Source organism: Staurois parvus, unplaced genomic scaffold, assembly GCF_062004578.1.
Source record: "Staurois parvus isolate SC_StPar_1 unplaced genomic scaffold, SC_StPar_1.0 ptg000321l, whole genome shotgun sequence".
NCBI lineage: Eukaryota > Metazoa > Chordata > Amphibia > Anura > Ranidae > Staurois > Staurois parvus.
Window position 1 is genome coordinate 11,901,751 of NW_028318117.1, and position 22,202 is coordinate 11,923,952.

At 43.4% G+C, this 22,202-nt stretch overlaps 1 protein-coding gene across 1 annotated transcript in view; it reads right to left on the reverse strand.

The window, feature by feature from the left end:
* SLC46A1 (solute carrier family 46 member 1) overlaps positions 1-14,743 on the reverse strand; it is a 49,913-nt gene extending 35,170 nt beyond the window's left edge. The window contains exon 1 of the mRNA XM_089683807.1: positions 14,401-14,743. Within this exon, the coding sequence (XP_089539933.1) occupies positions 14,401-14,652 (252 nt within the window). The 5' untranslated portion in view covers positions 14,653-14,743. The remainder of the gene's footprint in view (positions 1-14,400) is intronic.
* Positions 14,744-22,202: the final 7,459 nt, after the last annotated feature.

Sequence of the window (22,202 nt, forward strand, 5' to 3'; positions counted from 1 at the left end):
CATTAAAATGTGAGCCTCCCCACCCCCACATACACAGGCATTTTGGTTTCCATTTTCGGCCACAAGCATTCTGAATTTTCGTTTTCAGTTTTGGCACCAGAATTTTCATTTTGGTGCACTGCTAGTTTCCAGCAATGGACTTTCCCTTTAAGGCTCCATGTACACAGGGTGTTTGGAAAACTCTTCTGAATGATGGAAACTGACTACTAGAAGACGCAAGTTAAAAAACATCAGTTAAGCTGCGTTTGCATAACACGTTTATGAGCGTTTGCGTTAACTATTTCAGACTGTAAACTCAACTGCCTGTAAATGACAGTGTACATGGACACATTGGAAAACATTAGGGAGAGTTCAGGGGCTGCTGAAAAGAACACTCAACAGCCGCTGAAGGTCAGTTTAGCAGAAGCAGTGTACATGAGCCCTAAGGCCTCTTGCACATTGCAGCCTGAAAGACTTATGTACAGCATTTTTTTTTAGCTGATCCAAAATGCAGCCCATTGTTCACAATGTACCTGTACACACAGTCGTGTAAACACGCGCATATGAATGTAAACATTAACGAATTTTGCATAGGAATGTATGTGTGAAATAAGCAAATACATGCATAAATACACACGAATGCAAGCAAAACAAATGTCTGAGAAAACTTCCACAAATGCTGATATTTAAATATCAGCACCATGTGCAAAAAGCCTTAATGTGCTTTGCTGAGTGTGACAGCACGCAAGTGTGAAATGAGTCCAAGGCTGTTTTCAGACATTAGCTTTGCACAGCAGTAACTGATCACTGTACTTCCTGAGAACTGCAGAGAGGAATATAGTCTGTAAATGGAAATGAAGAGATGCACACATTTATACCCACATCAAGACAGGAGGAGGAAGGCGTGCGCGCAGCTACCCTGAAACAGGAAATGTGTTATTAGCAAAATTACCAAGTGAAAAAAAAAATAAAAAAATGAACGCAGCCACAGCACCAAGGACTATTAACCTGAAATACAGCTAGGTCCATATATATTTGGACATGGGCACAATTTTAGTTTTTTTTCCCAGGTATTTACTAAAATATTTTTATCAATAAATACCAGCACAAACCCACATAATAAATTGCATCACCCAACCTATTTAACAAACTTAAAGAAACTGTGACACAAAACCACTTTTATGCTAATGAAATAATAAAAAATATATATATATATATATATAAATAATTTTTAAGTCCAGTGACAAAAAAATCCCAAAATAACAGTCCCGTGACAAAATTAGTTAAATTGTAATTATATTGTAATTTTCATTGGATTCTTCCGTGCCTTTGATCCCTTCACCATCCACCAGTGCAACAACCAACATTAACCGCACTCACCAGATAATAGGGAGTCACACGCCTTTCAGGAATATTAAGGGCTCCTGGACCCCCTTTACTTTATATAGGACCTCCAAATAATGCCTCCTCTCGGATATGGGTACCTCTTCTGGTTACTCCTCTCACCGAATCCCCCAAGGAAAATCAGGAAGAAGAAAAAACCATAGCGTAATACCGTAGTGGTTTCTCATCAAAAAAATCTCTCCAGACCACTCACATTTTAGCAGGATATAACCCGCATTTTATTTGAAACAACAACGATCTTTCCTTAAAAACGATCCACTTTCCATGTACAGCGACTTTTGCATAAAAGACCCCACAGCCTAGTATACAGCAGGATGGCAGACCTCAGATGCAGACTCATCCACTATGCAAAAATGGCCCCTTGGAACGCACCGCTCGGCGTGCGTTCCACTCACCGGAAATGACGTCAGACGCCGGAACAGGCAACCGGAAGTGCTTCACGGTTGCACTTCCGGTTGCCTGTTCCGGCGTCTGACGTCATTTCCGGTGAGTGGAACGCACGCCGAGCGGTGCGTTCCAAGGGGCCATTTTTGCATAGTGGATGAGTCTGCATCTGAGGTCTGCCATCCTGCTGTATACTAGGCTGTGGGGTCTTTTATGCAAAAGTCGCTGTACATGGAAAGTGGATCGTTTTTAAGGAAAGATCGTTGTTGTTTCAAATAAAATGCGGGTTATATCCTGCTAAAATGTGAGTGGTCTGGAGAGATTTTTTTGATGAGAAACCACTACGGTATTACGCTATGGTTTTTTCTTCTTCCTGATTTTCCTTGGGGGATTCGGTGAGAGGAGTAACCAGAAGAGGTACCCATATCCGAGAGGAGGCATTATTTGGAGGTCCTATATAAAGTAAAGGGGGTCCAGGAGCCCTTAATATTCCTGAAAGGCGTGTGACTCCCTATTATCTGGTGAGTGCGGTTAATGTTGGTTGTTGCACTGGTGGATGGTGAAGGGATCAAAGGCACGGAAGAATCCAATGAAAATTACAATATAATTACAATTTAACTAATTTTGTCACGGGACTGTTATTTTGGGATTTTTTTGTCACTGGACTTAAAAATTATTTATTTATATATATATATTTTTTATTATTTCATTAGCATAAAAGTGGTTTTGTGTCACAGTTTTTTTAAGTTTGTTAAATAGGTTGGGTGATGCAATTTATTATGTGGGTTTGCGCTGGTATTTATTGATAAAAGTTTTTTTTGGTTTTTACACCTGTGTACAGCAGCATCTCACGGGGAATTGTGTGTCTAATAAGAGAGTCCTGGGCGCTGAGGTTTTTTCTTCTTATTTACTAAAATATATTCGAGCTATAGTTATATAATGGATATGGGCTGAAAGATCCCCTCTTTTTCAAGGAATCAAAAGTAATTGGACAATTGAATCAAAGGTTGTTTCATAGCCAGGTGTGGGCTACTCCACTATTTCTTCATCAATCAAGCAGGTAAAAGGTTTGGAGTTGATCCCAATGCCCCATACAAACGACAAGAAAAGCATACGAAAAATTTTGTGGAACCGCTGATCGAATGATTTTTTCTTTGTTGATGAGCAGGATATTTTAACCGATAACGGTATTGTGAACGAAAAATCCGGTTGAACAACAGTGAAAAATTGTCGTTTCACATACGAATGACCGATTTTCTATGCAGTGGTATGACGGTCGTATGAAAAAAACTATCAAGCGCTATCACGCATGAGCGAAAACAGAAGAAGACTCGGATGTTTATGTCCAAGGAATCTTCGTAAACACGAACGAAAAATCCAAATGTTAAAAGTAGACTGGCCTGATGAGATACTGAAACCAGAATTCTGCATATTAGATTTTATCTTTCACTATTTATGTATATAGATAATGTAATAATCTATATTATACTCATTGCTGTTAATTGTTGTGTATATCGCTTGTGGCCAGGGGCGGACTGACAACTCATGGGGCCCCCGGGCAACAGGGGATCATGGGGCCCCTGTGTCCTTGCCCAAACTCAAATCGACCTATGAAAAAAAGGTACCAGGAACATCTCATGGGGCCCCCTACTGACCCCGGGCCCTCAGGCAGTGCCCGCGTTTCCAAATGGTCAGTCCGCCACTGCTTGTGGCTACAAGATCACATGCACACTGCATCACTTCCACTTGTACGGAAGACGTCAACACTACGTATTGCCCGACAAAAGATTTTTTTTAGAATACTTAATGTGGGCCACGATTTCGATCAACGAACAAACACCTCTCGGTCGTCGGATGACCGATAGGTCGATTTTCTAATCGTGTATTCCCACCTTAAGTGTGGTATTTGCATTTGGAATCTATTGCTGTGAACCTGCATTATGCGTTCAAAGGAGCTGTCCATGTAAGTGAAACAGGCCATTGTAAGGATTCAAAAACTAAACAAATCCATCAGAGAGATAGCAGCAACAATTGACAAAAAAAGTATATCCACTATTTAGTGCAATACATGTGCTCAGGACAGCCCATTCAAGTGAATGGGCTTCCCTAATGCAACACATCTTAATGAATGTGAAACGCATGCCACAGTGTATGCTCTGGTGTGCAATCTTCACATATGCTACAGTGCATTGTTAAAAGATACAGTAATGCTTACTTTTTTTCTAAAGTTTTTAACCTCCCTGGAGGTATTCCCGAGTGTAGCTCGGGGTAAAGTTTCAGCACCACAAGCGGTAACCCCGAGCTATACTCGGGAATACCTTGCAGCGTTGCTCCAGGATCCCTTCTGCACTTACCTTGTCCTGTGCTCCCACGATGTCCCCCTTGCAGCATCCCCGGCAATGTCCTCTGGCTGATTCCGGCATCTGTCTTCCGGGTTCCTTCCCGACGTCACGACGTTCGGGGGACGGAACGGCGGGAAATTTAAAAATGTCAAAAAGTCACATTCACAAAACACACTAAAATCACATAATAAAACATTACTGTATCAAAGCATTTCACATACATGTTGTCCCTAGTGCTTTGTCTTGTGCCCTGCCTGCATTTTTGCTGTTCTTTCTGCCTGGAAACTGACATATCCATGGCATCCAAAAAGCGTCCCTTTAGGTCAAAAGCGGTTTTAGACCGGCTAGAGAAGAGCGATAGTAAATTAGAACTACTTGCAGAATTGAGTGATAATGATTTGTGGGGAAATTCGTCAGACACTGAAAACAATTTTGCGACTTTGCTCAGTGATGTGCGAACTTGGCGCTATATTTCAACTTTCAGTGTTTTTGGTTTGATTATAGAATTAAATGTATTATATTAATTATGATTATTAAATTATAATTTATGATTTCGTGTTTCAAATTTTAACATACCCGGGATGTTTACTAGACTCTTGTTTGGACACATTTCAGTTAGTTATTCCTAAAAATTACAGGCCTACAATAAAAAAACGACATATTTCCATGCAAAAAAAATGTACCGCTTTGAGCACAGAAATATGGACATAATCAGACCGCTAGGGAGGCTACATGAAATTATTTAATGCTATATATTATTATACAGGATTTATATAGTGCCAACAATTTGCGCAGCGCTATACAAAATGAAGGTAGACATTACCATTACAATACAATTTGGTACAAGAGGAAATAGAGGGTCCTGCTCGTTAGAGCTTACAATCTAAAAGGACAACATGGTGCAATGCACTGCCATCCATGTAACTGGCGCAATTTAAAAAAATTCACAAAATAGCTTTTATTACCTCAATAGGGAGTTAGTGTGAATTTTGAAAGCTATGTTTGTGTGTGTTGGTAATGGTTTCAGTGCATTTTTATAGAAAAAAAAAAAAAAAAAAACACAATCTGATAAACATTTTTAAAACTAATCAAGGAACCTACAAAATTAGTAGCACCATCTTTTTATTCTACCGGTCCTATGCATTCAGAAAATGTATGATTTGGGTGGTATTTTACAATCTCTAAAAGCGATCAGTTAAAATGAAAGGGAATTACTGCAAAAACGGTTTGGCCACCTGAGATCAAAAGTGGAGCGCAGGGTCTGGCAGCGAAAGGGTTGAAGAGCATATAGACCTGAGAGATTGATCTTTTGTTCAAAATGGTCCTAGAAATGTGTAAAAGAAGAAAAATTGGAAACATTATCAAGCAAACTGACATTAATCAATATATGTTTGAGTGTTCATTACATAGGAATGAAAGGATTAAAAAAAAAAAAAAAAAAAAAAAAAAAAGAAAGTGATGTCCAGCCGTCAGTATGTAACACACACGCCATGTATAACAATCATCTGTCCACACGTCACTGGCAAACGTTTTAGAAGACTACAACTGACTAAAACGTTCAGCCAATTTCACCAGATTTTTCAGATGATATTGATAGGCTGAGTGCATTTGGTATAGTCATTCAAGAATCATAAATATGCATATAGTGGTACAAGCCAGTAACATTTCCCTGCATCTGGTAAAGCACGTGCCTCTAGTCGCAGACAGATGTTAGACAAAGTCAAGATCCAGGTGGCAATATAATGCAGGGGGAACTTTTAAAACAACTATCCAGTCTCAGGGATTCCCTGTTAGGGCTCATGTACACTGCAGCTGATAAACTCATGTTTAGGAGCTGTTCAGCATTTTTTCAGCAGCTCCTGAACTCACCCTAATGTTTTCCTATGTGTACATGTACACATCTTTGTTTACAGGCATTTACGTTTACAGTCGTTTTTTTGAACACAGAAAACTTGCGTTCAGCAGTCGATTTTATCAGCGTTTCAAAGAAAAATGTTTATCAGCGTTTGCAGCTGAAATTTTTTTTTTTTTTTTTTAACTCTTCCAGTTCCCAATGCTGTCCAGAGCCTTTTTTCATCATGAATAATGCATGCAAAGCGTTTTCAAGGTACTCAAATGGACAAAACACTGAACACAGGATATTCCTACCAAGCTTGTCACACATTGTAATGATCAATTCACACCTCAGACCTCTCCCACTCTTGGAAACAAAAGATATGTTAATGAGCATTCACACCTCAAATTCCTCATGAAGACCCCCTGCCAGGTGGCCTTAATGACTCACTCCACCAGACACCTTCCCACCCTTGGAATCAAAAGAAATGTTAATGAGCAAATCACACCTAAGCTAATCTCAACACATACTGCTGTGTCTGCTTCTACTCTCTGTATTTCTCTTAAACAGTCTGAAATAGTTAATAATTTACCACTTTTCAGTGCATTCTGGGCATTTGGGAGATTCTCCTGTGCTTACCTTTAAAAAACGTTTCTAAACGCAAACGCACATAAACACGGTATGCAAACGCGGCTAAACATACTTTTTTTAACCTACGTTTTCCAGCAGTCAGTTTCCATTGTTCAGATGTGTCCCATGTACATGGGGCCTTAATAATTGAGATATCTAAAGGCTAGTTGGCCAAATTTCGATCGGTCTATGGGTTGGCTGGTTGTACTGAAGTTGATCCATCAACCAACCAACCTGCCAGGTTTTTCCTGCTGTCAACAGTGATCATTGTATACTGATGGCTGGGAAACCTCTAACTGTTAGCATACAATAGCACAGCGGCAAGGATTCCCCCAGCAAAACTGACTGTATTGATAGGGGAAATGTTCTCTCCTTCCATCTTCAAATTTTATAATGTATGGTTTGCTTAAAGTGATTCTAAAAGGAAAGAGGTTTTTTTTTTTTTTTATACAACAAACATGTTACACTTACCTACTCCGTGCAATGGTTTTGCATAGCGCAGTCCCGATCCTCTTCTTTTTTGGGTCTCCCGCTGGCAGTCACGCGCTATGTCTCCATTTACACATCCAGTGTGGCCCGACCCCACCCCTGCTCCTCATTGGCTCACTGGCTGTGATTGACAGCAGCAGGAGCCATTGTGTGAGCCAATGAGGAGAGAGACCTGCTCTTGTGCACATCACTAGAACGAGACCAAGCTCAGGTAAAGGGGGGCTTGGGGGGAGCTGCACCCAGAAGGTTTTTTCACCTTAATGCACAGAATGTATTAAAGCAATTCTAAAGGTTCTTTTTTTTTTGTAAAATAACAAACATGTCTATACTTACCTGCTGTATGTAGAGGTTTTGCATAGAGCAGCCTGGATCCTCCTCTTCTCGGTCCCCCACATGCTCTCCTGGCTCCTCCTGTCGGGTGCCCCAACAGCAAGCATGCCCCCCCGTCTCCTCATTAGCTGACTGGCTGTGATTGACAGCAGCAGGAGCAAATGGCTCCCGCTTGCTGTCTCAGCCAATAAGGAGGCAGAGACCAGGGACAGCTGAGGCGGTCTTTCACATCGATGGATCACAATGGAGCTCAGGTAAGTATTGATGGGGCTGGGGGTACTGCTGCACACAGAAGGTTTTTTTACCATCATGCATAGAATGCAGTGCATGTCCCTATAGCAAACGTCTTGCTATGGGGACACACAAAGAAGAGGAGAAGCCAAGATCGTCAGCAGGGGACCGAGAAGGGGAGGATCGAGGCCATTCTGTGCAATACCAATGCACAGAGCAGGTGAGTATAACATGCTTGTTATTTTAATTAAAAAAAAAAAATCTGCCTTTATTGACACTTTAAGTCTTCTGAGTTGAATGAGGTCTAATGTCATTCCATTGGAAGAATGGGGACATACAGTGGGTGTTAGATATCATGGGCCCCCCCCCCCCCCCCGACGGGTATCACCACAGCATCTAGTGCAATAATGTAGAGAGTGGCGCAGACATCATCACCATACTCTACATCATTGAAGACAGTCAAAGAGGTAGAGGGTCCAACATGATAACATGTGAAAGAGAAAAGCGTGTATACCGTATATTAGGGCTTGAAAAAGCCGCTCGCCAAATGCGAGAATAAATTCTTGTGTGGTGAGCGGCGAGCACAGATGATGGAGTGACTGCACCTGCGCTTCAAGCCTCATTGTGAAGCCGAGTTCCGGTTTCCAACTTCTAAATAAATTCCATGAATCCATTCACAATGTCATGCTCTTCCAGAGGTTTTTGTAAGATTATTGGGCAGTTTCTCTGACTACAAGATATTATCACAGATGCTCGGTTTACTTTTGCAGTTCTCAAAACTGAATTTGACTCAGCGGAGATCACATGCCTCTTCTTCACAGCAAAAATGTTATAACATGAACAGAGTTAAGAAAAAGACCTTCATCCTAACTTCTACAAACCTATGAATACAGAATCAACCCCTTCAGTGCTAAGTTTCAAGAAGTTCAGTGAATAGAAACAATATTATTCTGATTGTTTGGAGTGAAATAGATCTGCACAAGAAGAAAGTGAAACTAAGTGTGAGGAGGAAGGGGCTGACAGTCTAAGTTTCTTAAAATATATATATTTTGTTTAGCCAAATTAGCTAAAAACATGGATGTTTGTTTAAGCAAATAACATATGCTGGAATGTTATTGTTTCAGTTGAATAAATCTATTTAAATTGTTATTATTAAGGTAATGATTATTTTTCTCCTTCCTAAGTACAACAGAAAAGTTGTTCAAATATGAATGATTAACCTATTAAACTGGGGATAAAAAAACTAATATGAAAAGTTATTCTAAAAATCTTCATCTACTTGCATATTAAAGTTATACCAGCAAGAATTAGTCTATGTAGAAAACTATGATTTAAATCAAGCCTTACTGACTAGTGATTTAAATCGTGATTTAAATCAGTTTGATTTAAATCAAATCCACCCTGGTGACAGGTTCTCTTTATGGAGAGATATGGGGTCAATGAGACTCCACATCTCTCCTCTACAAAGTAAAGCATTAGATCAAAAAAAAAAGCATTGATCTAGTGCTTTAAAAAAAACAAAAAAAACAAACGGCCTTGTTTACAAGGCGCTGTAACCGGAAGTGACATTGCTCCAGTCCTCCAAGGGCATAGAGATGAGTGGAGGCCATCTTTCCTTCACTTATCTCTATGCCCAGTGCTGGGATCGTTCGGTGGTTTCTCAGGCTGACAACTACCAAGCAGCAGGCGGGTGGCGGCGAGGGGCAGCAGCGGCGGGCGAGCTTATTTTCGGCACCTGTATCGGTGTTTATTTTCATATCGGCCAATAGGGGTGTTTTCGGCCACCAAAATTTCAGTGCACCCCTACTATTGGTAATATAGTGTAGTTCTATTCAGCAGAGCAGCATTACGATGGTTCACATCACAACTTGCTGCACTGAAAGACTGCACAGTACTTTATTCAAAACAAACCACAGTAATGAACTGACACCATTGTAATCAAGCCAATTTGCCTTGTCTATGCATTGGAGCCATGCTGGGAATATTTAACAGCGTAGGCTGATGCATCTAGTGAGAAAGGGTCCATAAATAGTACAGCTTTACACCCCCCCCCCCCCCCCCCAAAAAAAAAAAAAAAAAAAGAAAAAAATTTTCTCCCTGTCAGAGCAGCAATATCAGACCAGTGTCAAACTGTATGGCCCTAAGGAGTCTGACCTATCTTCTGCCTATACCAAACAAGGGGATCATTTATGACAAAGACTGGATATAGCCATCCATTCGCCTTCATACTGCACAAACCGTGGCCCACTCATAAAAGGAGTGTAGAAAGTGTAGCTTAAGTGATTGCAAATGCTATTTTTTTAATAAAAAACATATCTATACTTATCTGCTCTGAGCACACAGGGGTGCCGAACCTTCTCTTCTTGGGTCCCCCACTGATGCTCCTAGCTCCACCCCCTCCAGCCACTTTCTATGGGGGCACTCGTGCAGGCTCACTCCTGAGTTCTGCTGCCTGTGTCCGTAGACACAGAAAGTGGGACTCGGCCCTACTCTCCCGCCACTGGCTTTGACTGCCCGCAGTGGGAGCCAATGCTGCTGCTGCCTCAGCAAAGCCTGTGAGACCAGGAAATGAGGGGAGAGAAGAGCTGCAGATGTGCACAGCACTGGATCAAATGAGGGCTAAGGTAAGTAAAAGGATGGGGGGGGGGGGGGGTGAGGGGGGAGATAATGATACCACATTTTTTTACCTTAAAGTGGAACTTTAGTAAAAAAATTAAGTCCTGCAAGATGACATCAGGCTCGCCCCTTTTTCAGGTATAGCTATGTAAAACATTAAAAATAAGTGCCTAAGCGGTATAAAATCCAGTAACACACCGTCTCACCCCGCTCTGTACATGCACTGTTGTGCTCTATTTTTTTTGGCACTGTGCTAAAAATGTAGAGGCCGATCTGCTGACAGCCTAAAGATTTAACCTCCCTGGCGGTATGATTATTTCAGATTTTTGGTGCTGAAAGCGGTACCATTATTTTGCATGGAAATTTGGCGTTTTATATTGTAGGCCTATAATTCTTAGGAATAACTTACTGAAATCTGTCCGAACAAGAGTCTAGTAAACATCCCGGGTAGGATAAAACTTGAAACACAAAATCATAAATTATAATTTAATAATCATAAAAAATAATAATATAATAATAATAAATTTATTTCAATAATATAATCAAACCAAAGAAATTTGAAATATAGCGCCAAGTTGCACATCGCTGAGCAAAGTCGCAAAATTGTTTTCAGTGTCTGATGACGAATTTCCCCACGAATCATTATCACTCAATTCTGCAAGTGGTTCTGATTTACTATCGCTGTTCTCTAGCTGGTCTGAAACCGCTTTTGACCTAAAGGGACGCTTTTTGGACGCCATGGACATTTCTCAGTTTCCAGGCAGAAAGAACAGTAAAAATGCAGGCAGGGGACAGGACAAAGCACTCGGGACAAAATGTATGTGAAATGGTTTGATACAGTAATGTTTTACTATGTGATTTTAGTGAATGTCACTTTTTTTCGTTTTCAAATTTCCCGCCGTTCCGTCCCGTCCCCCGTACATCCCAACGCTCGCAGGGGACGGAACCCAGAAGACAGATGCTGGCATTGGCCGGAGGACATTGCCGGGGACACTGCAGGAGGGACATCGTGGGAGCGCAAAACAAGGTAAGTGATCGAGGGATCCCGGAGCAGCGCCGCATGGTAAGCCTGAGTGTAGCTCAGGGTTACCACTTGTGGTACTGAAACTTTACCCCGAGCTACACTCGGGAATACCGCCAGGGAGGTTAATGCTGCTCAGGGGCTCTGGGCTTCAGTAAAATGGCAGCCTCCAGCAAGAAGAAACAGGAACAATGCTCGAGGCAATGTACAGCACACACTAATTTTGGTAGCATATTTATTAATGTGGAATGTATGATCCTTGTTAAAGAAAATAATAAAGTTGCTCTTTGTGTACAGCGACAGGTGATGGGTGCTCTTTGCATATATTGATGGGTGACGGATGCTCTGTGCCAATATTTCTCAACCTTTTTTCAGTCAAGGCACCCTTTAAAATTAGGGACAGTCCCAAGGCACCTAGACTGTCTAGGTCTATAGACTGTCCATAATTTTAAAAGGCACCCCATTCTAAAATGTGAAAAACTATTCTAACAGTTTTATATAACGCAGCAACACTCACACATGTAGGACACCCAACATTGGAGGTGATTTATTCTTTCAAAGCAAATACACTTTTGCACACCGGTACTGAGTAGTTTTCCAGTGTTTCTCTTCTCCCTCACTGAGCAAATGTGACCCCAGCACTGATGGAAAGGGGCAGGGGAGGGTCAAACTAGGATGCTGTGGAGGCAGCTGACATCCTCCTTATCAACTGATCATGTCACTGGTTTTCAGGATGGCGGCAGCTAGAAGGTCGTAATGGTGCACAATGAAAACCTGTAGCTTTGTGTAACTAAAAGACAGGCTTGTCCCACCCACTGGCATGTATTCAAGTTTTGGCCAATTTGTAGACAACACCAAGGCACCCCTGAAGAAACCTCAAGGCACCCTGGTTGAGAAAGGCTGCTCTGTGCATACAGTGACAAACAAAGGGTGCTCTGTGGATGGTGACAGATGATGGGTGCTCTGTGGAAAGGCGAAGGGTGCTCTGTGTGGACAGTGACAGATGACGGGTGCTCTTTGTACAGGTGATGGGTGCCCTGTGGATGGTGAATGATGATAGGTGCTCTTTAGACAGTGACAGACACTCTGTGTACAGGTGATGAATGATGACAGATGCTGTGTGTACAGGTGATGGGTGCTCAGTGGACAGGTGACGGGCCCTCAGTGGACAGTGACAAATGACGGGGTGCCCTGTGGACAGTGACAAATGACGGGGTGCCCTGTGGACAGTGACAAATGACGGGGTGCCCTGTGGATGATGACGGGTGCTCTGTGGACAGTGACAGATGCTCTGTGGACAGCGACAGTTGATTGGTGCTCTGTGTACAGTGACAGATGACAAGTGTTCTGTGGACAGTGAAAGGTGCTCTGTGGATGGTGACAGTTGATTGGTAATCTGTGGACAGTGATGGGTGCTGTGTGTACAGTGGCAGATGACAGGTGCTCTGTGGACAGTGACAGGTGCTCTGTGTATAGTGACAGATGACGGGTCCTCTGTGGATGGTGATGGGTGCCCTGTGGACAGTGACAGATGACTGGGTGCCCTGTGGACGGTGACAGAACACGGGTGCCCTGTGGACGGTGACAGAGCACGGGTGCCCTGTGGACGGTGATGGGTACTATGTGGACAATGAAAGATGACGGGTGCCCTGTGGACAGTGACAGATGCTCTATGGACAGTGACGGGTGCTGTGTGGACAGTGACAGATGATGGGTGCTCTGTGGACAGTGACAGAAGACGGGTGCTCTGTAGATGGTGATGGGTGCTCTGTGGACAGTGACGGGTGCTGTGTGGACAATGACAGATGATGGGTGCTGTGTGGACAGTGACAGATGACGGGTGCTCTGTAGATGGTGATGGGTGCTCTGTGGACACTGACAGAAGACTGGTGCTCTGTGGACAGTGACAGATGCTATGTGGACAGTGACAGTTGATTGGTGCTCTGTGTACAGTGATGGGTGCTCTGTGCACAGTGACAGATAATGGGTGCTCTGTGCAGTGACAGAAGACGGGTGCTGTGTAGATGGTGATGGGTGCTGTGTGGACAGTGACATTTGACGGGTGCTGTGTGGATAGTGACAGATGACGGAAGCTCTGTGGACAGTGACAGATGATGGGTGCTGTGTATACAGGTGCTCTGTGGACAGTTACAGATGACTGGTGCTGTGTGAAAAGTGACAGATGACGGAAGCTCTGTGGACAGTGACAGATGACGGGTGCTGTGTATACAGTTGACAGGTGCTGTATGGACAGTGACAGATGACGGGTGCTGTGTATACAGTCGACAGGTGCTGTGTGGACAGTGACAGATGACTGGTGCTGTGTGGACAGTGACAGATGCTATGTGGACAGTGACAGTTGATTGGTGCTCTGTGTACAGTGACAGATGATGGGTGCTGTGTGGACAGTGACAGGTGCTCTGTGGACAGTGACAGATGACAGGTGCTCTGTGGACAGTGACAGATGACAGGTGCTCTGTGGATGGTGATGGGTGCTGTGTGGACAGTGACAGAAGACGGGTGCTGTGTGGACAGTGACATTTGATGGGTGCTGTGTAGATGGTGATGGGTGCTGTGTGGACAGTGACATTTGATGGGTGCTGTGTAGATGGTGATGGGTGCTGTGTGGACAGTGACAGATGACGGGTGCTGTGTGGACAGTGACAGGTGCTGTGTAGACAGGTGACGGGTGCTGTGTAGACAGGTGACGGGTGCTGTGTAGACAGGTGACGGGTGCTGTGTAGACAGGTGCTGTGTAGACAGGTGACGGGTGCTGTGTAGACAGGTGAAGGGTGCTGTGTATACAGGTGAAGGGTGCTGTGTATACAGGTGAAGGGTGCTGTGTATACAGGTGAAGGGTGCTGTGTATACAGGTGACGGGTGCTGTGTATACAGGTGAAGGGTGCTGTGTATACAGGTGAAGGGTGCTGTGTATACAGGTGAAGGGTGCTGTGTATACAGGTGAAGGGTGCTGTGTATACAGGTGACGGGTGCTGTGTATACAGGTGACGGGTGCTGTGTATACAGGTGACGGGTGCTGTGTATACAGGTGACGGGTGCTGTGTATACAGGTGACGGGTGACAGGTGCGGTTTACCTCCGGAGAAGCTCAGCACACAGTCCAGCCCCTCCCGGTCTCACCTTCTCCAGCACATCGGTAAGGTTGGAGCAGCCCTCGGATTTGGTCCCATTGTAGCCGATGTCGGCGCTGAGCCTCTCCCACAGGTACTGGGTGGTGAGCGGACCCTGCAGCGCCACACAGAACATCGCCAGGAACATCACCGGCTCCACCGTCGCCCGACCCATATAGCAGCGCCGGGGCCCCGCTTTGTCCCGCTCCTCCCTGCCCGGCTCTGTGCCCACCACCACTTCGTGCATGTCGCTCTCACACATAGCGATGCCGGGCAGAGACTCATCGGCAAGAAAGCGGAGGGGTCCGCACTGCGGCCACAAGCAGGCTAGAGGGTGGATACAGTGGGAGGGGACCGCCCCACTCACACTGTGCACCGCCCCCAACACCACTTATCCCGCCCCATCCATACCGCCTCCCTTCTCTTTCCTCCAATCATCCCTCATTTTCCATACTGCATATTATTCCCCTTCCTCCAATCATTCCTCTTCATGTATACCGAGTCCCTCTCCTTCCTCCAATCATTCCTCGTCCATCCCTTTCCTCCAATCATTCCTTGTTATCCATACTGCATCCCTCCTCTTCCTTCAATCATTCCTCTTCATCCATACCGAGTCCCTCCCCTTCCTCCAATCATTCCTCGTCCATCCCTTTCCTCCAATCATTCCTTGTTATCCATACTGCATCCCTCCTCTTCCTTCAATCATTCCTCTTCATCAGCACTGTCACCTGCCCTTCCTCCACTCTTCTTCCAGTCACCCTTCTCTACCTACTTTTCTTCCCTTCCTCCGCTCACCCTTCCCTATCCACACTGCCTCTTTTTCCCTATCCACACTGCCTCCCTTCCTCCACTCACCCTTCCCTATCCACACTGCCTCCCTTCCTCCACTCACCCTTCCCTATCCACACTTCCTCCACTCACCCTTCCCTATTCACACTTCCTCCACTCACCCTTCCCTATCCACACTGCCTCTCTTCTTCCAATCACCCTTCTTTATCCACACTATGTACCTTCTTCCAATCACCTTTCCCTATCCACACTGTGTCCCTTCCTCCACTCACCCTTCCCTATCCACACTGCCTCCCTTCTTCCAATCACCCTTCTTTATTCTTACTGAGTCCCTTCTTCCAATCACCCTTCCTTATCCATACTGCATCCCTTCTTCCAATCACCCTTCCTTATCCATACTGCATCCCTTCTTCCAATCACCCTTCTTTATTCTTACTGAGTCCCTTCTTCCAATCACCCTTCCTTATCCATACTGCATCCCTTCTTCCAATCACCCTTCCTTATCCATACTGCATCCCTTCTTCCAATCACCCTTCCTTATCCATACTGCGTCCCTTCTTCCAATCACCCTTCCTTATCCATACTGCATCCCTTCTTCCAATCAGCCTTCCTTATCCATACTGCGTCCCTTCTTCCAATCAGCCTTCCTTATCCATACTGCATCCCTTCTTCCAATCAGCCTTCGTTATCCATACTGCGTCCCTTCTTCTAATCACCCTTCTTTATCCATACTGCGTCCCTTCTTCCAATCACCCTTCTTTATCCGTACTGCATCCCTTCTTCCAATCACCCTTCCTTATCTATACTGCGTCCCTTCTTCCAATCACCCTTCCTTATCCATACTGCATCCCTTCTTCCAATCACCCTTCTTTATCCATACTGCGTCCCTTCCCTTCCTCTAACCACTCCTCTGCTTCCACATTGCATCCCTTCCCATAGGCTAGATTTACATCCTCGTATTTCCCTGCAGCCACATTTGCACAGGCACAGGAATCTATTAATTTGATTGGGCTGGCGAAACACAGTACTTTGGTACCATTTGTTTCTGTGTGCAGCCTCACTCCACTCATCCCTCTTTATCCTCACTGCCGCCACCCACTTTGTCAAATCGTCCCTCTTCCCCGTTGAACCCAGAATCTAAAAAAAGGTGGAACAGGCTCTATTCACACTAGTGCAACTCCAAAGTTGCGCAATTTTAAGTGACTTTCATGCAACGTTACACTCTGGCACTTATGTCACAAGAAAGTCACATCACAGTAGTTCAGGAACCTTTGCAAAGTCGCTATAACTTTAAGTTGCATAGATTGGAATGGAGTGCCATTAAATTCAATGGGCTGCAACTTGTCATGCAACTTTATGTGTCCAGAGTTGCATGAAAAGTCGCATTAGTGTGAATGAAGCCTAAATCTGAGGATTTCAGCAAATGGTCTATTAACAGATTGAACAATTGAGCTCAGGATCTAATAAAAGGTCATACTCTTGAGTCTAGGATATAACAATAGATTGATCTATTTTTAGATACTTGGCTCAACTGTCCAATCTATTGTTAAATCCTGGACTCGATTCTGGGCTCCTTCATTTCTTGGCCATGACAAGCCAGGAAGAAATCTAACTGAGCAGATCTCTGCTTGGTTAGATGTCATGAAGGGCAGGGGAAAAACAGGTTTATTAGACCCCTAATGTCTCCATGAAGAGTACCTGTCACCTGCCAAATGCTATTACATGGGGATTTATTAACCCTTTGTCATAGCAATAAAGTATAAATAAAAAGTATAAAAAACAAATTAAAATAAAATGTATTAAAAATTGTTTCCTGTAGCCTCCATTGCCATGTGAACACACACCCAATGTGCACACGTGTGTAAACCACAGTCGCACCACACGTGAAATATCGCTGGGGACAACAGAGTGAGAGCAATAATTCCAGCACAAGAGCTCATGGTTAATGGTAAACTGATGAGCTGTAAAGGCTTTTAAAGCACCACCTATGGAGATTTCTGGGTACCGTAGTTTGTGATGTCATAGGCACAACCAATTTTAGGACCTGAAGACATATAAATTTCAGTCCTGAAAAAAACCTGTGACCACATAATATTATAACGCACTCACTAAATATCATGAACAAGATATGAAAAAAAATCAAAGTCCAACCCAATGAATGGTCCCAATGTGATAATAGCAATTGTGCTGTTATGGACATGAGACAGTGCTTTAGAGCCCCAAATGGACTAACACTAACCGCTGGCAATAGACCAACTATCTCTAGTTAGGTCAACAACATTTGTGGGGCATCCCCATATGCTTGCTCAACAGCTTGAGTTTTCCAGATGATCTTGCACAGATGTGAGAGGTTCACTCAGAAGGAAGGATGACAAGAAGATCTCATAGCATAAAACCATTCATCTTTATTGAAAATATGAAAAGACAAAAACTACTCACTTGTAACAGTGCCTATGTGAACCCACACCAGGTGTATGCAACTTGTTTGTTTGGGGTAAAGATGGACACCAAAACAGGAAGTAGTTTGCATTCCACCTCCCAGAAATTATTTGTGCATTAGTCAGCACATATCGCTAGCTGCAGCAGTCACAGTTCACTTAAAGCAGAGTTCCACCCAAAAGGGGAAGTTCCGCTTTAAAGATTGGTCCCCCTCTTCCCATTAAGGATTGGCACTTTTGGGGAGCAGGGGGGTACGGGTACTCGAATTTGACAGGTATCCGCTTCCACTTCCGCTGCGATTGCCCTAGTTGATCGGAAACAGAAGTTGTCCTCTTACCTTCCCTCCCTGAAAACTTGTGGGATACATGAAGGGGCCATTCAGGAAGCGCAGGGCTACTCGCGCATGTGCAGTGGGCACCCAGCTGTGAAGCCGCAAGCTGTCACAGCCAGGTGTCCACACTAAAGATGCCGGCGCCTGGAATACAGGATTGCCAGTGAAACAGACTTGCGGCGGGGGCAACGCGGGATCGTGGGACAGGTGAGTGGCTGTTTTTTAAAAGTCAGCAGCTACAGTTTTTGTAGCTGCTGACTTTTATTTTTTTTACAGAGTGAGTGGAACTCCGCTTTAAGTGATTTCATTGCTTTTTGTTTTATATGCAGTGGCACATTTATAGTTTTCATTTGTAAATCTTTAGCACTGATTGTATTATCCAAGGTGTGGAGTTAATTGGTTTGATTTAATTTTAAGACTTGACATGTTTGGTATCTATTTACTCGACGCAACCTCATCTCTCATATTTTACCAAAACACTGGGTATTATACTGTGTGTGTTTGCACTAAAATTAATTTTAATATATTTTTTCCTTAAAATTTGCCTTTGATAAACTACACACACACATATATATATATATGTGTGTGTATAACGTACAGTCATGGCCGAAATTGTTGGCACCCTTGATATTTCTCCAGGAAATCATGTATTTCTCACGAAACGTATTGCATTAACACATGTTTTGCTATACACATGTTTATTCCCTTTGTGTGTATTGGGACAAAACAAAAAAAGGGAGGAAAGAAAGCAAATTCGACATAATGTCACACAAACCTCCAAAAATGGGCTGGACAAAAGTATTGGCACCCTTTCACAACTGCGGATAAATAAGAATGTTACAAGCATGTGATGCTCCTGTAAACTCACCTGGGGCAAGTAACAGGTGTGGGCAATATAGAAATCACACCTGAAAGCAGATAAAAAGGAGAGACGTTCACTTAACCTTTGCATTGTGTGTCTGTCTGTGCCACACTAAGCATGGACAACAGAAAGAGGAGACGAGAACTGTCTGAGGACCTGAGAACCAAAATTGTGGCAAAATATCAACAATCTCAAGGTTACAAGTCCATCTCCAGAGAACTAGATTTGCCTTTGTCCACAGTGCGCAACATTATCAAGAAGTTTGCAACCCATGGCACTGTAGCTAATCTCCCTGGTCGTGGACGGATGAGGAAAATTGATGAAAGATTGCAACGCAGAATAGTCCGGATGGTGGATAAGCAGCCCCAAACATGTTCCAAAGACATTCAAGCTGTCCTGCAGGCTCAGGGAGCATCAGTGTCAGCGCGAACTATCCGTCGACATTTAAATGAAATGAAACGCTATGGCAGGAGACCCAGGAGGACCCCACTGCTGACACAGAGACATAAAAAAGCAAGACTACAGTTTGCCAAAATGTACTTGAGTAAGCCAAAAGCCTTCTGGGAAAACGTCTTGTGGACAGATGAGACCAAGATAGAGCTTTTCGGTAAAGCACATCATTCTACTGTTTACCGAAAACGGAATGAGGCCTACAAAGAACAAAACACAGTACCTACGGTAAAATATGGTGGAGGTTCAATGATGTTTTGGGGTTGTTTTGCTGCCTCTGGCACTGGGTGCCTTGACTGTGTGCAAGGCATCATGAAATCTGAGGATTACCAAAGGATTTTGGGTCGCACTGTAGGGCCCAGTGTCAGAAAGCTGGGTTTGCGTCCAAGATCCTGGGTCTTCCAGCAGGACAATGACCCCAAACATACGTCAAAAAGCACTCAGAAATGGATGGCAAAGAAGCGCTGGAGAGTTCTGAAGTGGCCAGCAATGAGCCCAGATCTAAATCCCATTGAACACCTGTGGAGAGATCTTAAAATTGCTGTTGGGAAAAGGTGTCCTTCCAATAAGAGAGACCTGGAGCTGTTTGCAAAGGAAGAGTGGTCCAAAATTCCGGGTGAGAGGTGTCAGAAGCTTATTGATGGTTATAGGAAGCGACTGATTTCAGTTATGTTTTCCAAAGGGTGTGCAACCAAATATTAAGTTAAGGGTGCCAATACTTTTGTCCAGCCCATTTTTGGGGTTTTGTGTGACATTATGTCATATTTGCTTTTCTGCCTCTGTTTTATATTTGTTCCAATACATACAAAGGGAATAAACATGTGTATAGCAAAACATGTGTTAATGCAATACCTTTTTTGTGTGAAATACTTGATTTTCAGGAAAAATATCAAGGGTGCCAACAATTTCGGCCATGACTGTATATGTATGTATGTATGTATGTGACATACAAAAACTTAAACTATCATCTTTTTATTCTACATGACCTCTGCCTTCAGAAAATATCTAATGTTCTGGGTAGAGGGTTAAGCAATTTAATGGCCAAAAATTAAGATTTTTACATGCATGCAAATAATAAAAAAATGACTTTAACCGCCTCCCACCCGCCATATAGTACAATGACAGGCGCAAGGCGGTTCTCTCGTTCTGGAAGGACGTCATATGACGTCCTCCCATTCTAACCATGCATGCGCGGCTCCGGGAGTGCGTGGCGATGGGCGATGCGCTGCGTCCCTCGGACACAGCGGATCACCGATCAACAGAAAGAGCCGGAGATGTCGGCTCGGTCATGTGATTAGCATGTGAAAGTTGTTGTAAAGCTTCCTTTTTTTAAGAATAAACTTGTTATACATAACAGCTATGTGTAATTGTATTGCAGAGCAGCCCTTCACCTTTTCTTCTGGGATGCCCCGCCGGTGATCTTGACTCCTCCTTTTCTCTGAGTGCCCCCATAGCAAGCAACTTGCTATGGAGGCACTCATGCAGGCTCGATCCCAAGCCAAGCTATGTATGTCCATAGACACACAACTTGGCCCGGCCTTGCCCTGTGCTCCCCCTCACAGAACATAACTGACAACAGCAGGAGCCAATGGTTCTATTGGTAGACTATTAGTAGACTTGAGCACTGTGTAATCATAATTATTTCTGCTACACTCTTTTTTTAGATCTTTACAACTTTCAAGGTGTTGGAGAACAATGTTACAATTGGCCCTTCCTGATTTGCCCTATATGCAGTGAGCTTCTCCATCTTATCTACTCCAGCTACTTTATAAGATCCATTTTTTCTTACTACAAATTGGGTCCAAACATTTTCACATACTTCTTTAAGGTCTAAAGTACATCTCTTAAATCAAGCTGCCCTCACATAGTCTCTTATACTTTAAATTCATTCATTGAGCCAAAGACCATATTTGGTTGGATTATTCCTATACTATGATATTGAATAATAATCAAATATCAGCTCTACAGCGTTGGTGAATTTCCCATCCTTCTGCCTCGCGTGGCCTTGAAGATCTTGGGCTTATCCTGGTGGCAGTGTCAACAGCAGCTTGCAGTATCCTTGTTTTTAATGCACTCATGTGGTCATACCAAACATATCTAAACATACGGGTTATTGTGCAATAAGTAAGCGCCATGCTTTAAAAAAGATGTATTATGAAAATGCTTATATGTACTGTGTTTTCATATCATAGAATGTACTATAGTCGGACATTGCATCCCTGAAGAAGAGAAGTCGCGTTGGATGCTTGACTGCAAAATTATTATATGTATGATCTTGTATGCAATTACATGCAATTATGACCACAAAATTGTCGGTACATTTGTCCTTTTAATGGATTTCGAATAAGCTATCATTGTTTTTATTTTGTGTTTCACTTTTTTGGGTCATCAATTGGTGCTGCCTTTAAAGTTCTATCCATGTGGGATATTCCTTTCTGTGTTAGCCTTAAAGGATGATGGCAGCTACAGACCCCTCTCACCATACTACTGTAAGGATCTAAACATAGATCAAAATAATTATGAGTATAAAACAATTCTATGCTAGTTGAAAAGGAGGGTATCATCCACAAGAACTTTATTGAAGACTTCTCAGACACACTACCATGGCAGAACTATGTTTGGTCTGTGCAGTATCCAATAAAGTTTCTTGCGCATGATACCAGTGGTTTGCAACCCTCCTTTTCAGACTTGAATCATCTGCTACAAGAGTGCGAGTGGGCTCCGTGCCAGACTGCACCTGCCCTTCAAAGCTTAAGTCTTAAGTTATTACTAAAACCAGTAATAATCTAATAAAGAGGCAATTGTTTAATAAGATAAAAAGTAGATACATTTATTTAACCGGCCCTTTGAGGGCAACCATAATGCTGATGTGGCCCAGGATGAAATGAAGTTTGACACCCCTGCCTTAGAAGTTACCCTACTGGAACTGGTTCAGAAGTTC